Source organism: Ranitomeya imitator, chromosome 5 (genome assembly GCF_032444005.1).
Source record: "Ranitomeya imitator isolate aRanImi1 chromosome 5, aRanImi1.pri, whole genome shotgun sequence".
In the NCBI taxonomy this organism is placed as follows: Eukaryota; Metazoa; Chordata; class Amphibia; order Anura; family Dendrobatidae; genus Ranitomeya; species Ranitomeya imitator.
In genome coordinates, this window is record NC_091286.1 from 151778787 (window position 1) to 151793948 (window position 15162).

The 15162-nt window shown below is 42.1% G+C and overlaps 1 protein-coding gene across 2 annotated transcripts in view; it reads right to left on the reverse strand.

Annotated features, from left to right (window-relative positions):
* SPAST (spastin) overlaps positions 1-15162 on the reverse strand; it is an 88169-nt gene that overhangs the window by 30742 nt on the left and 42265 nt on the right. For both annotated transcript variants that reach the window (XM_069769224.1, XM_069769223.1), the window contains 3 exons: positions 15038-15112; positions 14884-14955; positions 9491-9566 (listed from right to left, as the gene is read on the reverse strand). In XM_069769224.1, coding sequence (XP_069625325.1) covers positions 9491-9566; positions 14884-14955; positions 15038-15112 — 223 coding nt within the window. The remainder of the gene's footprint in view (positions 1-9490; positions 9567-14883; positions 14956-15037; positions 15113-15162) is intronic.

Sequence of the window (15162 nt, forward strand, 5' to 3'; positions counted from 1 at the left end):
CAAACAAATTAAAGCACCGCAAATATCCACAGTGGACTATTAATAGAGCAAAAAAGATTATTTACAATAAAGATCGCAATTCAGATATGGGAAAAAAACTGTACATATGTTTTCAGTATAGTCCACAATTTACCAAAATTAAGGGTATTATCTACAAGTATTTGCCTATTTTATATGAGGATCAACAATTATGTGGCATACTGGAATCAGGCATAAATGTAGTGTCAAGAAGAGCTCCAACAATTGGGAGTAAAATAGCCCCCAGCATGTTCCTTTCTGAAAGCAATAAATCCACAAAAACCTGGCTTAATTGTACCGGGTTCTTTAGATGTGGAACAAACAATTGTAAAACATGTAAATATGTAGCTGTCACTAAGTGTTTTTATAACACGGATAAAACAGTAAAATTTGATATTGGACAATACATCAATTGCAGTTCCACTAATGTAGTGTACAAAATTGACTGCAGTGCCTGTAATTTGTCATATGTAGGATGTACGGCTAGAAAGTTAAAGACACGGATCAGAGAGCATCTGTACGATATAAATAACATTCAGAATGCAGAGAGGAATGTGTCGGCAGCATCCAGACACTTTATCACATACCATGCCAGCAGCACAACACACTTCCGAGTCCAGGGAATAGAGCACGTTCGTGTGCCGTCTCGTGGGGGAGACATCAGACGGTGTCTCCTTACACGAGAAGCGTTTTGGATATATCATTTAGATACCAGATACCCAGCAGGGCTGAATAAACGCAATGAATTAATGCTGCACTACTGTTAACTAGGTTTTGTATTTTAATCTTAATATTGGATTTGTTTTTATTTTTAATTCAAGTTGTTTGCTATAATGCCTAGGACCTTGCAATAAGTCATGTGACAAACGATTGTGATCCCTATTGGATGTTTTCCCCTATATAGGGGCATGCAGATCATGGTATGGCTTTGACAAAGATCGTTAAGATCGAAACGCGTTGCCTCTGATGGTGGTCGGCATTTATCCCAGGGAGCATGTACACCATGCACATTATGCTTTTTAATATTTGATATAAAAGGAATTTTTAAGGAGCTGGAACTACACCCTTTTTTTTTTTTTCTTTTTGACTTCAACGCTTGTCTGCAGCAGAGTTTCGGGCACCTGCGGTGGATACTGGTGAGCTGACTTTCTTTTCTCTTTTCCTATATTTTGTGCAAAGCCAACACTGCACATCACCAAAATAACACCATACCGACAGTGAAGCAAGGTGGAAGCAGCATTATGCTTTAGGGTCGTTTTTCGACAGCTGGAACTAGAGCTTTTGTCACAATGGACAGAATTATGAAGAGTTCCAACTAACAGTCAATTTTAAAACCGGCCTCTGCTAAAAGTTCATGAGGAATTTCACATTTTAGCACAATAAGAACCCTAAGCATACATTTAAAATCAACAAAAGATCGAAGTTTTGGAATGGCCCAGACCTGAATCGAATTGAAAATCTGTTAGTGTAGGAATTTTAAGAGGGAAAAAAAAAAAAAAAAAGTACACAAATTTTTGGACGTACAGCTATACCCTATATATGGTTGTACAATTGATTAGGCAAATGACAAGGAAAGGAGCACAATTTGGAGAGCAAATTTTGCTGGAACGTTTCACCATATTGCATCTGCAGATCAGAGGTGATACTACAGTAAATCCTCCAGAAGTTATCGCATTTTGAAACCTATATGTCTCGAGACATTTATTAATGGGTGTAGAAACCATTTTGACTCCCAAGTGTCAAGAAAGTTTTAATGAATCATGTCAGTATCCTGTAAGAGCAACCCTATTTTTTTCATCAACCACTGTATGAAGTGTTATTTTTTTTGCACTTAAATGTAATTTTTACAGTTTGGGTCATTAGTGGCATGCTGATGGCAAATACCTATAATTTATTCATACTTTTGTTCCTCATTTGTTAGGCAATCCTGCATGCGTCACAGCTGTCGAACAGCAACAAGACATCCATGTGCGGGAACTTCAACATATTATTGGAGCACGCCAAAGACACTCTTAGCACACAACTGTACTCAGATAATGCCTTATCCAAGCACATTCGCTCATCACTATTTATAATGCTTAGTTATTATATGAAAAGTCACTTCTATTTGGCAACTTTGGAAAAATCTGTCACCACCCAAAATAATCCCTTTAAGGCCGGTTTCACACGTCAGTGGCTCCGGTACGTGAGGTGACAGTTTCCTCACGTACCGGAGACACTGACTCACGTAGACAAATTGAAATCAATGTGTCTCTGCACATGTCAGTGTGTTTTCACGGACCGTGTGTCCGTGTGCAAAACACGGAGACATGTCAGTGTTCGTGGGAGCGCACGGATTACACGGACCCATTAAAGTCAATGGGTCCGTGTAAAACAAGTACCGCACACGGACGTAGTCCGTGTGCCGTGCAGGAGACAGCGCTACAGTAAGCGCTGTCCCCCCCACGTGGTGCTGAAGCCGCCATTCATATCTTCTCTCCAGCAGCGTTTGCTGTAGAGAAGATATGAAAAATCCTTTTTTTTTGTTCGTGTTTAAAATAAAGATCCCTGTCCCCACCCCCTGTGCGCCCGCCCGCTGTTAATAAAATACTCACCCGGTTCCCTCGCAGTGTCCTTTCCTCGCCGCAGCTTCTCCTGTATGCGGTCACATGGGGCCGCCGATTACAGACATGAATATGCAGCACCACCTCCCATAGGGCCCACATGACCGCTCATACAGGAGAAGCTGCGGCGAGGACAGGACGCTGCGAGGGAGCCGGGTGAGTATTTTAGTAACAGCGGGCGGGCGCACAGGGGGTGGGAGGGGGGTGGGGACAGGGATCTTTATTTTAAAAAGTCCAATAGTAAAAGAATCACACATCCGCACTGCTAATATGTCGGACCCATCGACCGTATAGAACTGCCGGTCCGGCACCTTATGGAATGGTCACGGCTGTACGTATCCTCCACACTTAAAACACAGGTGTGCCTCTTCCAGAAAAAGTGTGCAGAATCCAATGAAAAAAATGAAGAAAGGGGGGGCGTGACCGGATGTGGAGCTGAGCGGACGTGCGAGGCTCGAGCTCCCTAACCACCAGCTATCATAAGCGGCCCAAAGCACAGTGAGGTGACCGGAGGAGGTCAGATCTGAAGATAAGATAAGCCAGGCGGTGGTGCACTCCAGGAATGAAGCGAGGGAGAAGGAGGGGGCAGGCGCCCAGCAGGGTCCAGGTCTTTGAAGCGATGGGTAGTTGGATCCAAGATGGCGACCGCAACTCTCACCACGCGGCCGCCGGCAGCAGCAGGAGTGATGGCAGTGTGAAGCAAAGGTCAGAGCTGCACAGTGAATCACTCCACCAGCCCCAAACTCCCAGCAAAACTGAAAGATCCCTGAGCACACAGAGCTATTCACCAACGCTGCAGTCCCTGCTTTTCCCCCCTGCTAGGAATGCTGAAGGTTCAGAGCCTGAAGATTTACAGCCACTAAACACAGCCCTGACCGTCTCCTCAGACTCTCCTATTACAGACTCCAATTCTGCCCCTGTCACTGTAGCCACACTCAAATCCCTGCTGGGAGACCTGAAGCAAGCCATTCATACTGATATCACAACGGCTTTCACTGAGCTACATAAAGAAATAACGCAGATTGGCGACAGAACCTCACACATAGAGGGGAAACTGGAGGAATATACTACGGCGCACAACCAACTAGTAGACGCGCATAATGAAGCGGACGAAGAAATCATGGCCCTAAAACTGAAGCTTGCAGACCTAGAAGACCGATCCAGGCGCAATAACCTACGTTTCAGAGGAATCCCTGAGAGTGTGTCAGCGGATACACTAAAGGAGTTTCTAATGGACTTCTTCACAATTCTGGTGCCGTCAGCAGAACAGAGGGACCTGCTGATTGACAGGGCACATCGGATCCCCAAACCAAAGTCTGCTCCCAGCTCCGCATCGCGAGACGTGATAGCCAGGCTGCACTTCTACCATTTCAAGGAGGCAGTGACCAAGTCAGCGTCAGCAAAGCAAGAACTTCCAGAAAGATTCCGGAACATTCTGGTGTTCACCGACTTGTCTGCGACAACCCTGAACAGGAGGCGAGAATTCTCATCCGCAACCAAGATTCTACGGGACAACAGTATTGTCTACAAGTGGGGATATCCAGTAAAGCTCATCGTGACGAAAAACGGAACTTCACACGTCCTTGCGTCTCCCAGAGAGGCCATGACCCTGCTCCAGGAATGGTCCCTGACATCAGTGGATGAAGATACCAGCTCCCCACTAAAGAAAAGACCCCCGACACTGAACAAAGAATGGACCTGATTCTCACGCAAGTACTCTGTTACCATATGTATCCCCTGTGTGCCTATGCCAGGACACCACACTGTTATTTTTTTGCCTGGCTGGCAGGTTGAAGGGGCATGAGAATATTGCTTTCGTTTTTTCTATTCTCTCCCCCCCTTTAATACTGGATAGGAACGACTATCCAGTTGGTTCACATAGAACCGGACTCTGAGTTGTACAAGTTGTACTTGTTCTGGTTGTTGTTAATTACTTTAACCCCTTTGTTTCCCTTATTATTATCCTGTATCTGGTGACTGATTGAATTTTTTTTTCTTTTTTGTAACTGATGGTATTTCAAATATCTAGCATTAATGTGAAAGGCCTAAACAGCCCTTTCAAGAGATCGTTATTATGGAAGGAAGCCCAGGCACTCAAAGCGGACATACTATGTGTCCAAGAAACTCATTTAAATCGTGATGATACCCATAGACTACAACATAAAAATTACCCCCATATCTATGTGTCATATGCGGCGAAAAAGAAGAGAGGGGTAGCGATTGCAATAAAAGACACTGTAGCGTTCCAGCTTGTTGATAGCGTTCTGGATGATGAAGGCAGATATGTAATATTGATATGTAGCATCAATAACAAGGTGTATACAATTGCATCTATATATGCACCCAATACAGGTCAAATCACTTTTATTAAAGACCTCATAACTAAATTATCCAAAATAAAACAAGGATCCCTGCTAATCTGTGGAGATTTTAACCTCGTCCCGATCCCCAACATAGACAAATCTTGGTGCTCAAAGAAAAAGTCCCAATCCCATGCGCTGTCCCAGTGTCTTATATCAGAAGAATTGTATGACACGTGGAGGGTCCTTCATGCTTCTGAAAGGGATTATACATATTACTCCCACCCACATAAAGTATATTCAAGAATAGATCTAATAGTAGTGGATAAATGGCTCCTACAAAATATACAATCAGCAAAAATTGGGAACATAACCTGGTCGGACCACGCTCCTGTAACATGCCAAATTAAAGAGACGTACAATAATTTAACTTATTCTCCGTGGAGAATTAATAACTTCTTAATAGCCTCAGATAATATTAAATCCCAACTTAACGACCTTCTCCAGGAATTTTTTGATATCAATAGTACCCCTGACATATCCCCGACCACAGTGTGGTGCGCCCACAAGGCCTATATAAGAGGGCGGCTAATACAGATAGCAGCGCAACACAAAAAATTGAGAATGCGACAAATAGAAGAGCTCAATAAAAATATAGCAACAATGGAAAACATCCATAAACATAGCCCATCACCCACGGTATATAGGAAACTACAAAAGGCAAGATACGAACTATATCAGCTATTCCAATATAAATATGAGCATAATTTGAGGAGGAATAAAGCTAAATATTATTGGCAGGGGAATAAGGCGAGTAAAATACTTGCCAATAAGATTAAAGCGAGATTAACAAAGCAAAAAATAGCTCACATACAAGATGATCAAAAGAACAAAATATACAACCCTAAAGAAATTGCGAATACTTTCGCAAGATATTACTCCTCACTCTATAATCTCAAGACCGACAACCTTATCCCACAACCCAACGCTGAGCTAATTAATAATTTCCTGAATAGCATATCTTTACCCCAAATCCCAGAGGATAAATTGATGGCAATAAATCAACCTATAAGCCAAAAAGAAATCCAACAAACCATTCAGGCAACAAAAAATAATAAATCCCCAGGACCGGATGGTATAACTAATGAATACTTGAAGTTATTCAACCAAATATTGTCCCCACATCTATTATTAGTCTTCCAAAATATATTTGAAACAGGCAAAATACGAGAAGAAATGTTACAAGCGACTATAGTCCCTCTTCCCAAGCCAGGAAAAACTCCCGATCATCCAAGTAATTTCAGGCCAATATCCCTACTAAATACTGACCTCAAGCTGTACTCCAAAATCTTAGCAAATAGACTCTCCGATGTAATCCCTTCCCTGGTGCACAGAGACCAGGTTGGATTTATCAAATCTAGACAGACATTGGACGGCACCAGACGAATGATTGACCTCATCCATGTGGCGGGGAGCGACCGGACGCCTTCTCTGCTCCTATCCCTGGACGCGGAGAAGGCGTTCGATCGGGTGCATTGGGGATACCTGTTTGAGGTTCTGGCCAGATTCGGATTTACGGGTAATATTGCTAAAGCAATCACTCTGCTATATTCTCACCCATCAGCATCGGTTTCTGTCTCTGGAATGATGTCGGACAGGTTTACTATTACTAACGGGACGAGACAGGGGTGTCCGCTATCACCCCTTATATTCGCTTTGGTGATTGAGCCTCTAGCACAGAAAATTAGATCACACTCGATGATATCAGGAATTCAGGTGAATAAAACGGAACACAAAATAGGCTTATTTGCTGACGACATCATTCTAGCGTTAACAAACCCGACAGAATCATTACCGGCAGCAATGCAAGTAATCGATTCATATACTAAAATATCATATTATAAGCTGAACGTGTCTAAATGCCAGGTATTAAACCTGACCCCTCTCACAAAACACCCCAAAAGCTTTGAGAATAAGTACCCTTTTAAGTGGGAAAATGACCACATTGAGTATTTGGGTATTCGGCTGACACTCTCGGCAGATAAAATGCTATCACTGAATTATGAGTCTCTAAGGAAGAAAATCCAAACTGACATGTTACGTATGAAGAAACACGAACTATCATGGCTGGGCAGGATTGCATCGGTAAAAATGTTCATTCTCCCACAAATACTGTATTTGTTCCGCAATCTCCCCATCATATTCCCAATGAAAATATTAAAAGAGATTCAAGCAATGATTTTAAAATACATTTGGCAAGAGAGAAAACCCAGAGTCCAAGCGGACACGCTTTACATCCCTATGAGTAAGGGTGGCCTAGGGTGCCCCTCAGTGGTCCGGTACTACAGGGCCGCATTATTCGAACAGTTACGATTCATGTGGAATAATGATGATGATCGGCACTGGATAGCAATTGAAAAACATTTGATGAGAACCTCCAATGTCTCAGCTTTTTACCATGCACTTCAAACTAAAGTCCCTAATAGAAACCTAAAAATGTCCCCAACAATAGACGCGGCTCTGGAGCTATGGAGTGTGTTGACTAATAAATTAGGCCTTATACAAACCGCATTCCTCAAAGCTCCTATAGAGACACTGGAGCATTGTATCCCGGACCTCAAACTTAAAAATTGGAATTTACCCAAAACCACCTCAATTGGGAACTTGTATGAGGGGGAGGAATTAATTACTTTTACATCATTGAGAGATAAATACAATGTTCCTCAAAGGGATTTTTACAAATATTTGCAGATCCGGCATTTCCTAACTGAAAGGAAAAAACAGATGCCTGCACCGCCATCTAAACTTTACTCTATGCTGATGAACCCGACATCACAGATTAGAGCGCTGTCCACAAGCTACGACTGTATGTTGGAGAATACTCTGCCCTCTCTAACTACATACCTGCAAAAGTGGGAAAAAGACCTAAACTGCACATTCACACCGGATCAGTGGAGGGCAGCCTTCTTAGTTATTGGAAGCCAATCTAAATGTACTAACCACATAGAAAACGCCAGGAAATTGTTATATCGGTGGTATTTCACTCCCAGTAGATTGTCCAGGATGTTCTGCAGTTCCCCAGACACGTGCTGGAGGTGTGGAGACCCCTGTGCAGACATGCTACATATATGGTGGAGTTGTGACAGAATTAGACGTCTGTGGGCAGCCATAGATCATCTGATGTTCCAGATTTGTGGTATACCGGTGACTCTTAATGCACAGCAGGCGTTACTCGCTATTGATTTGGACTCGTTTCCCTATGAGTTCCGTACAGTGATTGTACATATTATTGTAGCAACAAGACTCAAAATTGCTAGTTACTGGAAAAACTCCAGGTGCCCCTCACTGCCCGAGGTCGTATCACTGATCAACGAAAATTGCCTATCAGAAAAAATAATCGCTACATCTAATAATAATATAGCTCAATTTCAGAAAAAAATGGAACAATTGGTTATCTTTCCGTTTAAATACCGTTCTTAAATGACTTTGCAGATTTGCATATAGAGAATGTGATTGGATAGTTATTGTAATGTCACCATTTCCCCTATCCTCTTCCCTTCCCTAATCCCCATAACGTTGTGTTAATTATTAAGAATTTAATGTCAATAAGATGTAATGCTTGACACAATTTGTAAATAAAAATTTATGTTTAAAAAAAAAAAAGAAAAAAATGAAGAAAATATGGAGCGCACTTACCCTGGTGTGGTTAACATCACTTTATTAGGACATTTGCAAAAACGAACAGCAGGGAGGGATAGGATCAGCTACGGTCCGTAGCTGATCCTATCCCTCCCTGCTGTTCGTTTTTGCAAATGTCCTAATAAAGTGATGTTAACCACACCAGGGTAAGTGCGCTCCATATTTTCTTCATTTTTTTCATCTTTATTTTAAACATGAACAAAAAAAAAAAAAAAAAAAAAAAAAAAAAGGATTTTTCATATCTTCTCTACAGCAAACGCTGCTGGAGAGAAGATATGAATGGCGGCTTCAGCACCAGATGCAGGGGACAGCGCTTATCTCTAGCGCTGTCTCCTGCACGCTCCGTGTGGTACCCAGTCGGCACACGTGTGCCACACTGATGTGCCACATAAACGCACGGGCACACGGACACGGTTAATTCCGGGACCGATTTTTCCGGTACCGGAATTATCTGGACGTGTGAGACTGGCCTAAGACACTTGATCTTCCATGTTTTGTCTACATGTGTGGGCAATGCTAATATAATTCTGACTCACTTAATTCATGTCCCCTGAACTTTTTTTATTCCTCCTCGCAACCAGAAATGTATTTTGACTACACTGCCGTGTGATATCACAAACATCATGCAGAGAATACATTTTTGAAAAAAACATGATAGCAAAATGCAACAGAAAATAAGGTTTTTAGAGCATTCTGCAGGTTTGGGTTTTTCCTTGTCGAAACGAATATATCCAATCACACAATTTCTTCAGTGTTTTTCTTACACTGATCATAAAAGGAAAAATGCAAAAAAAATAAAAATAAAAAAAAAATCATATCTGAAATTGATATTTCACAGCTACGAAAAAAGAGAAGACATTTATTTCCTACCTATAAAAATTATAGATGGTTGTAGTTCTCTAGCCACAGAAAAGAGGGCACGCACTAATTTTTCACCTTCTCCAACCTAGAAATGAAGGACAAAAAAAAAAAAAAAAAAAAAGTAAAAATATATGAAAAGTGTATAAACATTTATACATGAATGTGCAGGGTGCAGAAACAGAATAATACACCACACAACGCTGCACATATTTTACATCTGTGGAGTTGCATAATGAATTTGTTCCATGTCGGATATACACAGAATGAAGTCAAAAGAATATAGCATGCCAGAATTTAAGATATATTTTTAAATTCTGTGCAAAAGTTTTAGGCAAAATGCTGCAAGGTAAAAATGCTTTAAGAAATAGAAGTGTTAATTTTTAAAGTGAATGAACAAAAGAAATTAAATCAAAATATATATTTAGAACTAGCTGAAGAGCCCGGCGTTGCCTGGGCATAGTAAATATCTGTGGTTAGTTATAGCACGTCACTTCTCTTATTTTCCCATCACGCCTCTCATTTTGCCAATCACATCTTTAATTTTCCCCCTCACATCTCTCATTTTCTCCCTCACACCTCTCATTTTCTCCCTCACTCCTCTCATTCCCGCCTAACACTTGTCATTTCGACCTCACATCTGTCATTTTCCGATCACTACACTATTTTCCCTCACTCCTCTCATTTTGCACTCACACCTTTTCATTTTCACCTCACACCTCTCATTTTCACCTCAGCATATACAGGTTTGTCATCTCCCTTATATATAGTATACACCTGTATGTCATCTCCTGTATATAGTATATACCTGTATGTCATCTCCCCTGTATATAGTATATACCTGCTGTGTGTCATCTCCCCTGTATATAGTATATACCTGTATGTCATCTCCTCCTATATATAGTATATACCTGTATGTAATCTCCTCCTATATATAGTATATACCTGTATGTCATCTCCTTCTATATATAGTATATACCTGTATGTCATCTCCTCCTGTATATAGTATATACCTGTGTGTCATCTCCCCTGTATATAGTATATATCTGTGTGTCATCTCCTTCTGTATATAGTATATACCTGTATGTCATCTTCTATATATAGCATATACCTGTATGTCATCTCCTCCTGTATATAGTATATACCTGTAGGTAATCTGCTCCTGTATATAGTATATACCTGTGTGTCATCTCCTCCTGTATATAGTATATACCTGTATGTCATCTCCTCCTGTATATAGTATGTACCTGTATGTCATCTCATCCTTTATATAGTATATACCTGTGTGATCTCCTGTATTAGACCTCGTTAACACGTTATTTGCTCAGTATTTTTACCTCAGTATTTGTAAGATAAATTGGCAGCCTGATCCCCAGCCAACAGGAAGCCCTCCCCCTGGCAGTATATATTAGCTCACACATACACATAATAGACAGGTTATGTGACTGACAGCTGCCGTATTTCCTACAGTGGGGCAAAAAAGTATTTAGTCAGTCAGCAATAGTGCAAGTTCCACCACTTAAAAAGATGAGAGGCGTCTGTAATTTACATCATAGGTAGACCTCAACTATGGGAGACAAACTGAGAAAAAAAAATCCAGAAAATCACATTGTCTGTTTTTTTATCATTTCTTTTGCATATTATGGTGGAAAATAAGTATTTGGTCAGAAACAAACAATCAAAATTTCTGGCTCTCACAGACCTGTAACTTCTTCTTTAAGAGTCTCCTCTTTCCTCCACTCATTACCTGTAGTAATGGCACCTGTTTAAACTTGTTATCAGTATAAAAAGACACCTTTGCACACCCTCAAACAGTCTGACTCCAAACTCCACTATGGTGAAGACCAAAGAGCTGTCAAAGGACACCAGAAACAAAATTGTAGCCCTGCACCAGGCTGGGAAGACTGAATCTGCAATAGCCAACCAGCTTGGAGTGAAGAAATCAACAGTGGGAGCAATAATTAGAAAATGGAAGACATACAAGACCACTGATAATCTCCCTCGATCTGGGGCTCCACGCAAAATCCCACCCCGTGGGGTCAGAATGATCACAAGAACGGTGAGCAAAAATCCCAGAACCACGCGGGGGGACCTAGTGAATGAACTGCAGAGAGCTGGGACCAATGTAACAAGGCCTACCATAAGTAACACACTACGCCACCATGGACTCAGATCCTGCAGTGCCATACGTGTCCCACTGCTTAAGCCAGTACATGTCCGGGCCCGTCTGAAGTTTGCTAGAGAGCATTTGGATGATCCAGAGGAGTTTTGGGAGAATGTCCTATGGTCTGATGAAACCAAACTGGAACTGTTTGGTAGAAACACAACTTGTCGTGATTGGAGGAAAAAGAATACTTAGTTGCATCCATCAAACACCATACCTACTGTAAAGCATGGTGGTGGAAACATCATGCTTTGGGGCTGTTTCTCTGCAAAGGGGCCAGGACGACTGATCCGGGTACATGAAAGAATGAATGGGGCCATGTATCGTGAGATTTTGAGTGCAAACCTCCTTCCATCAGCAAGGGCATTGAAGATGAAACGTGGCTGGGTCTTTCAACATGACAATGATCCAAGGCACACCGCCAGGGCAACGAAGGAGTGGCTTCGTAAGAAGCATTTCAAGGTCCTGGAGTGGCCTAGCCAGTCTCCAGATCTCAACCCTATAGAAAACCTTTGGAGGGAGTTGAAAGTCCGTGTTGCCAAGCGAAAAGCCAAAAACATCACTGCTCTAGAGGAGATCTGCATGGAGGAATGGGCCAACATACCAACAACAGTGTGTGGCAACCTTGTGAAGACTTACAGAAAACGTTTGACCTCTGTCATTGCCAACAAAGGATATATTACAAAGTATTGAGATGAAATTTTGTTTCTGACCAAATACTTATTTTCTACCATAATATGCAAATAAAATGTTAAAAAAACAGACAATGTGATTTTCTGGATTTTTTTTTCTCAGTTTGTCTCCAATAGTTGAGGTCTACCTATGATGTAAATTACAGACGCCTCTCATCTTTTTAAGTGGTGGAACTTGCACTATTGCTGACTGACTAAATACTTTTTTGCCCCACTGTATATGGTACATTTGTTGCTCTTGTAGTTTGTCTGCTTATTAATCAGAATTTTATTTTTGAAGGATAATACCAGACTTGTGTGTGTTTTAGGGGGAGTTTCGTTTGTCAAGTTGTGTGTGTTGAGTTGTGTGTGGAGACATGCATGTAGCGACTTTTGTGAGATGAGTTGTGTGGCAACATGCGTGTAGCAACTTTTTGTGTGTCGAGTTGCATGTGACAGGTTAGTGTAGCAAGTTGTGTGCAGCAAGTTTTGCGCATTGCGAGTTTTGCACGTGGTGAGTTTTATGTCTGGTGCCTTTTGAGTATGTGCAGGTTTTGTGTGAGGCAACTTTTGCATGTGTTGCAAACTTTGTGCATGTGGCAATTTTTCCGCATGTGCAAGTTTTGCGTGTGGCGAGTTTTCCATGAGGTGAGTTTTGCACTTGTGGCGAGTTTTGCGTGAGCCTATTTTTTGCATGTGGCGAGTTTTGCGCGTGGTGAGTTTTGAGCGGTGACTTTTGTGTTTCGACTTTTATGTGGCGAGGTTGGTGTACGTGTGGTGAAATGTGTGCTGAGGGTGGTATATGTGTTCAAGCTCGTGGTAGTGTGTGGCGCATTTTGTGTGTGTGTTCATATCCCCCTGTGTGCTGAGTATCCCATGTCGGGGTCCCACCTTAGCAACTGTACGGTATATACTCTTTGGCGCCATCGCTCTCATTCTTTAAGTCCCCCTTGTTCACATCTGGCAGCTGTCAATTAGCCTCCAACACTTTTCCTTTCACTTTTCCCCATTATGTAGATAGGGGAAAAATAGTTTGGTGAATTGGAAAGCGTGGAGCTAAAATTTCACCTCACAACGTAGCCTATGACGCTCTCAGGGTCCAGACGTGTGACTGTGCAAAATTTTGTTGCTGTAGCTGCGACGCTTCCAACACTTTTCCTTTCACTTTTTTCCCCATTATGTAGATAGGGGCAAAATTGTTTGGTGAATTGGAATGCGCGGGGTTAAAATTTCACCTCACAATATAGCCTATGACGCTCTCGGGGTCCAGATGTGTGACTGTGCAAAATTTTGTGGCTGTAGCTGCGACGGTGCAGATGCCAATCCCGGACGTACACACATACACACATTCAGCTTTATATAGTAGATGACCACCCTTAGGCCTCTTTCACACTTCCGTCTTTCAGCATCCGTCACTATCCGTCGTTTTTTTGAGAATGCAGGATCCTGCATTTTCTCATAGACTTGTATTAGCGACGGATGGCCATCCGTTTAGGCTACGTTCACATTTGCGTTGTGCGATGTTGCGTCGGAGACGCAACGCACAACGCAAACAACATGCAACAAAACGCACGCTAAAACGCAGCATTTTGCGACGCATGCGTCCTTTTTTGACGAATTTTGGACGCAAAAAAAAATGCAACTTGCTGCGTCCTCTGCTTGCGGCAAAAAAAAACGCATGCGTGACAAAACGCTGCACAACGCATGTCAATGCGCCCCCTCATGTTAAATATAGGGGCGCATGCGTCGCCGCGGCTGCGCCCGACGCAGCCCGGCAGAACGCTAATGTGAACGTAGCCTTAATCAGTCGTGCACTGGATCCTGCGTAAAAAAACAAAACGGTCGGTCGGGCAGAGAAAGCGTTCAGAGGAACGTTTTTTTCTGAACGTCGGAAAATCGGTCAGCGATGCAGTCACTGGCTACAATGCAGGAATACAGCAACGGGTCCTGCCTTTTCAAAGAGAGCATGCGTGGAAGAACTTCCCGTCAGGGAAATTCTCTCTTGCTCGCTTTTTCTTTTTACTATTGATGCTGCCTATGCAGCATCAAAAGTAACAAGATAGAATGTGAAAAGTATTAAAAAAAAAAAAAAAACAATATTCTCACATACCATGTTCCCATGCAGCGTCACCGATGTTCCCGGCAGCTAGTGTTACTTCCTAGTAATACATTGCGAAATCTTGTGAGAAGTCCCAATGTAGTACTAGGAACGCTAGCTGCTGGGAGCATTGCTGTGCGGGAACACCGGTAGGTGAGAATACTGTGTATGCGTTTTCGCAGCGGAAAACCACTGCGAAGACGCATACACAACAGGTGCACATAGGCACGATGGGTCCATCAGAAAGACGGGCCCAGTGCACATGTTTTCCACAATCTGCACAGGATCTGTCATTTCAACGTCTTGACGGATCCTGTGCAGATTTGGAAGACGGAAGTGTGAAAGAAGCCTTAGCCTTCAATACGGTATCAATTCTAGGCAGTATACTTCTACGTGCCTAAAACTTTTGCACAGTACTAATATAATACAAAATATATTATACACACACATCTTACATACATATGGGACTTACATATTTAGAGGTGAGACTGGCTGCACTTATATTAAAGAAGGTTGCATTTGACTCAGCTGCTACTGCTTTGGCCTGAGAAGTAAAATTGAGCAAAACAAATAAGTGTAACAATCATCAAAATATACGGCAACTAACATACTGCTGTAAATCTTACCAACATAGTTTTTCCATTTCCTGGAGGACCAAACAGCAGTAGCCCACGAGCAGGCGCTCTAAGCCCAGTGAACAGCTGGAAGAAAATCAAGTAATAACAGATTTCAGGACTAAGAACCTACACGC